Genomic DNA, 3974 nt, shown 5'->3' with positions numbered 1-3974 from the left:
ATACCACAGTGTTAGGAATGCAACAAGGATCAGGGAAATAAGAAACGATAACCCGGAAAACCACAAATGGTTTGAGAAGAATGAGCTTGGGGAAGGACTGGGAAGTTTTCCTCCACAAGTGCTGATTTCAGCACAGTTACTGAGTTGTTTTTATGAATTTCTTCCTCATCTTGGGAGTTCTGCCAGATGTCCTTGTGGTCCATAAATCCTGCATTCCCTGTGCCCACTATCAATGGTTCATCCTTCTTCCCAAGCTTTGTTCAACTCCCCCAGGTCTGAGAGCAGAGAAACCAGCCCTAACCTTAACAACTCTACCAACAACTCAGTTATTTTTTTAATACACGGGCATCACTTAGAGCTTGTTGGCTGTTGTTTCACAGATTCAATCTCACTTTTTGTCGATTAGGCTTGCAAGTATGCAAAGATCAAACACCAAAAAAACATCCTTTCTTAAGGAAATTTTACATATCCCACATTTTGTAACGTAGGTGACCCACAAACAGAAACACTTCATAAAATGCATTAATTTCGGACCGATCCCCTCAGAGGCCGACGGCCATTTTGGGGCGTGAGGGCGGGCGGTGCCTCGGCGGGAACGCGCGGGCGGGAAGGGGCGGGAAGGGGCCGTGAGGGCAGAGCCGGGACCGGGGCGGGAACCCATGGGCAGGAAGGGGCCGTGAGGGCAGAGCCGGGACCGGGGCGGGAAGGGACCGTGAGGGCAGAGCCGAGCCGGGGGGCCCACAGGCGGGAAGGGGCCGTGAGGGGAGAGCTGAGCCCGGGGAGGCGGCCGAGAAGAGCCGGGGGTAGCTCTCCTCCCCGGCCGTGCCGGAGGTGGAACAGTGCGGATACACGGCCGCCTGCCCCTGTCAGGCACCGGGTGGTGCGAGCTCCGGTGTCCCCGCATGAGGGCGTTTGGAGAGACTGCGTTGGGGGAAATTCCTAATAAACGAGGAGAAACACGGCTTGTGATTGTGACACACAACTACTCTTATTTCATCCGGCGGTGTGAGGGAGACAAACCCAACAGCGGAATCACAGAATATCCCGAGCTGGAAGGGATTACACGGAGAAGGTCCTGAGTGGACCTTGCTGGCCATAGCCCTGGGGCTCGGTGGTTTACCCGGGGAGGGCTGAGAAGCTGCTCAGGACATCCCTGCCCCGCTTAATGCCAGTGGGGGCGAAAACCTGACCCACTTTGAAGTTTTTAAATTAAATCAGCCCTAAATTTAAGCTGGGAGATGCGCAGGGTGGATGAAAGACGGCAGAGCCCGGCAGTTCCTGGGGGTCTGCGGTGCGGGGGGCTGAGGGAGGGAGGGCGAGACTCGCCTTTGTGCGCGGAGTGAGGGATGGAGCAGCGGAGTGAGGGATGGAGCAGCAGAGCTCGGCTGCAGCGGCTTTAATTCAGGCGGTCGCGCTGATCATTTATTTATTTTCCCGGGGCGGTTGAGTGGAAGGCTGGATTTACGAAGGCACGGAGCCTCCCCTCCCCTGCCGCGGCGGCGGCGGCGCTCCGGGCGAGGGTGGTGCCGCTTGCCGGGGGCGGGAACACGCCTTGCCGGGGGCTGAGCGCGGCTTTCCCGGGGCTGAGCACGGCTTCCCTGGAGCCGGAATACCTCTTCCCCGCGGCTGCCAGGCGCTTTCAGCCCCGTTTCGCTGCTCGGTGGAGCTGATGGCTGCAGGTGAATTCTTATTCTCGTCTCGTAGCGTTAAACGTGCATGGGCTGCATGGCTGGGGTAGGGAGGAGCAGTGGTTTATTTCACGGCAAAAGGATGGGAGTGATTTATTAATCGCTGATTTCAATAACGCACCCTTTCCCCCTCCCTCTCCGCAGCCCACCTCTGCATAGGGGTGTGTAAACTTGGTGGAACTCGGGCTTTTTGTGTGAAAACCTCCCCTCACGTCTCGGCGCAGCGAACATGCCTGAGCAGAGCAATGATTACAGGGTGGTGGTGTTCGGAGCAGCGGGGGTCGGCAAAAGCTCCCTGGTCCTGCGCTTTGTGAGGGGCACTTTCAGGGAAACCTACATCCCCACCATCGAGGACACGTACCGGCAGGTGATCAGCTGTGACAAGAGCATCTGCACCCTGCAGATCACGGACACCACGGGCAGCCATCAGTTCCCTGCCATGCAGCGGCTCTCCATATCCAAAGGGCATGCCTTCATCTTGGTGTACTCCGTCACCAGCAGGCAATCCATGGAGGATCTTCACCCCATCTTCGATGAGATCTGTCAGATCAAAGGCGACATCCAGAAAATCCCGATAATGTTGGTGGGCAACAAAAGTGATGACACGCAGAGGGAGCTGGATGCCAGCGAGGGGCAGGCGCTGGCCAGCAAGTGGAAGTGTGCCTTCATGGAGACGTCAGCCAAAATGAACTACAACGTGCAGGAGCTCTTCCAGGAGCTCTTGAATCTGGAGCAGAGAAGAACTATCAGTCTCCAGGTGGATGGAAAGAAATCCAAACAGCAGAAAAAGAAAGATAAACTGCAAGGCAAATGCTCTGTAATGTGATTGCCTTTGGCTGGACTTGCTGCACGGCACAGCTGGAGTGTGGACTCCCACAGAAAATACATTTCTGCTGGGGATTTTGGAGGAATCCACGCCTTGCAGGGTTGTTGCTTTCCTCTAAAATCCCCGCTGGGTAATTGTATGTGTTGTTTTTAAGGAGGATGGCTTCTGCATGTTTATTTTTTTAAACCAATAAATGTTCCATGTTAGCAATTACCTATGACTAGAAGTTTTTAATGTAAGAAGTTTTCCAGAGGGAAAAAACGTCTCTCAGAACAAACCTCTCTATTCATGCCAGTTTTTAAATATCTCCAGCCTGTTAACTCAGAGGAAATAATCTATAATGTGTAGAGTTAAATTGTTTTCAGGAATCTATTGACCAGAGCAAATCTCTAACAAAGCGAGGCATTTGCTCTAAAAACGAACATGTGTGTGGCTCTGCATGCCTAAATTTTTGATTGACAGACTGGCTTGCCCACCCAAGCTACAGTGGCAGCATGGCAGAAGTGAAGTTTTCCTGTGTGCTGTGCAATTCTCAAGACGTGTGTAGTTCTGGGAGTGATTACAGCTGTATAAAATCAGGCTTCCATTCCTGCTTTGCTTTCTCATTCCCAACTTCCTCTGTTCACCGAGGCAGGAGATTCCGCGTGCTCTCACCCCCAGTCCAAGGAGTGATCCTTGGTGTCCTCGAGCAGGAGCTGCCTCCTGGTGAAGGTAACTGGGAGGTTCTGAGTGCCCATTGCTGCAGCAGTTGGTTATCTTCTCCTTGCCCAGCCATCACCTTGGTTTTGCTGTCTGAAGCTCCTTTTCCCAGCCTTCCTGGAATTCTGTCAGATATTTTCCCCCCTCCATCCAAGTTACGCAGGGTTTAGTTGAGACCTGGGATGAGTCAGTTCAGACAACGCTGCCTGGGGAAGGAGCAGCTACGCCTGGGAGCAAATCCCTCTCTGATGAGAACTTTGGGCAGACACTTCATGTGAATGAAGGGGCTGGAGGGATTTAAAAGCTGTGTGGATGCGGCACTGGGGGATGTGGGTCAGTGCTGGGGAACAGTCGAACTCCATGGTCTCAGAGGGCTTTTCAAAGCTAAATAATTCCATGATTCTGTCTCCTATTTTGGGTGTGTTTCAGCCCAAGCAGACGACTGCGAGACCTCAGTGTTACACCGTAGGTTTGATTTTTACACAGCAACGCGGTCTTGACACATGAGACACGGGAGGAGAGGAATTGCTACTTTTTATAGCACTTTCCTAGTCAAGTGATTTCAGTGCTGAAGGTGAACACGATATGGAACAGGAGGTGCTGGAGGCTGTCAGGCTCTTACTGTGAAAGTATTCGTGTGGAGAATGACCTGAGGGGAGCCTGTGAGAAACATGGGGGCCTGGAGAGCCAGGATAAGGGGGAATGGCTTCCCCTGCCTGGGAGGGCAGGAATGAATGGGATATTGGGAATGAATTCCTCCC

At 53.1% G+C, this 3974-nt stretch overlaps 1 protein-coding gene across 1 annotated transcript; it reads left to right on the top strand.

Moving 5' to 3' along the window:
• Positions 1-1497: 1497 nt before the first annotated feature.
• Positions 1498-2727, top strand: DIRAS3 (DIRAS family GTPase 3). Its single transcript, XM_071436966.1, has 2 exons — positions 1498-1679; positions 1833-2727. Exon 2 carries the CDS (start codon positions 1918-1920, stop codon positions 2512-2514), a length of 597 nt encoding a protein of 198 aa, XP_071293067.1. The 5' UTR covers positions 1498-1679; positions 1833-1917; the 3' UTR covers positions 2515-2727.
• The last annotated feature ends 1247 nt before the right edge of the window (positions 2728-3974 follow it).

Source organism: Agelaius tricolor, unplaced genomic scaffold (genome assembly GCF_023055355.1).
Source record: "Agelaius tricolor isolate 1412-34295 unplaced genomic scaffold, bAgeTri1.0.p SCAF_11, whole genome shotgun sequence".
Lineage (NCBI taxonomy): Eukaryota > Metazoa > Chordata > Aves > Passeriformes > Icteridae > Agelaius > Agelaius tricolor.
The sequence above is the reverse complement of the archived record's forward strand: the minus strand, read 5'-3'. Positions and strand labels throughout refer to the sequence as shown.

What these genes read in the sequence shown, in the direction of transcription:
- DIRAS3 (XM_071436966.1), top strand. Translation starts at nt 1,918, where the DNA reads ATGCCTGAGCAGAGCAATGATTACAGGGTGGTGGTGTTCGGAGCAGCG.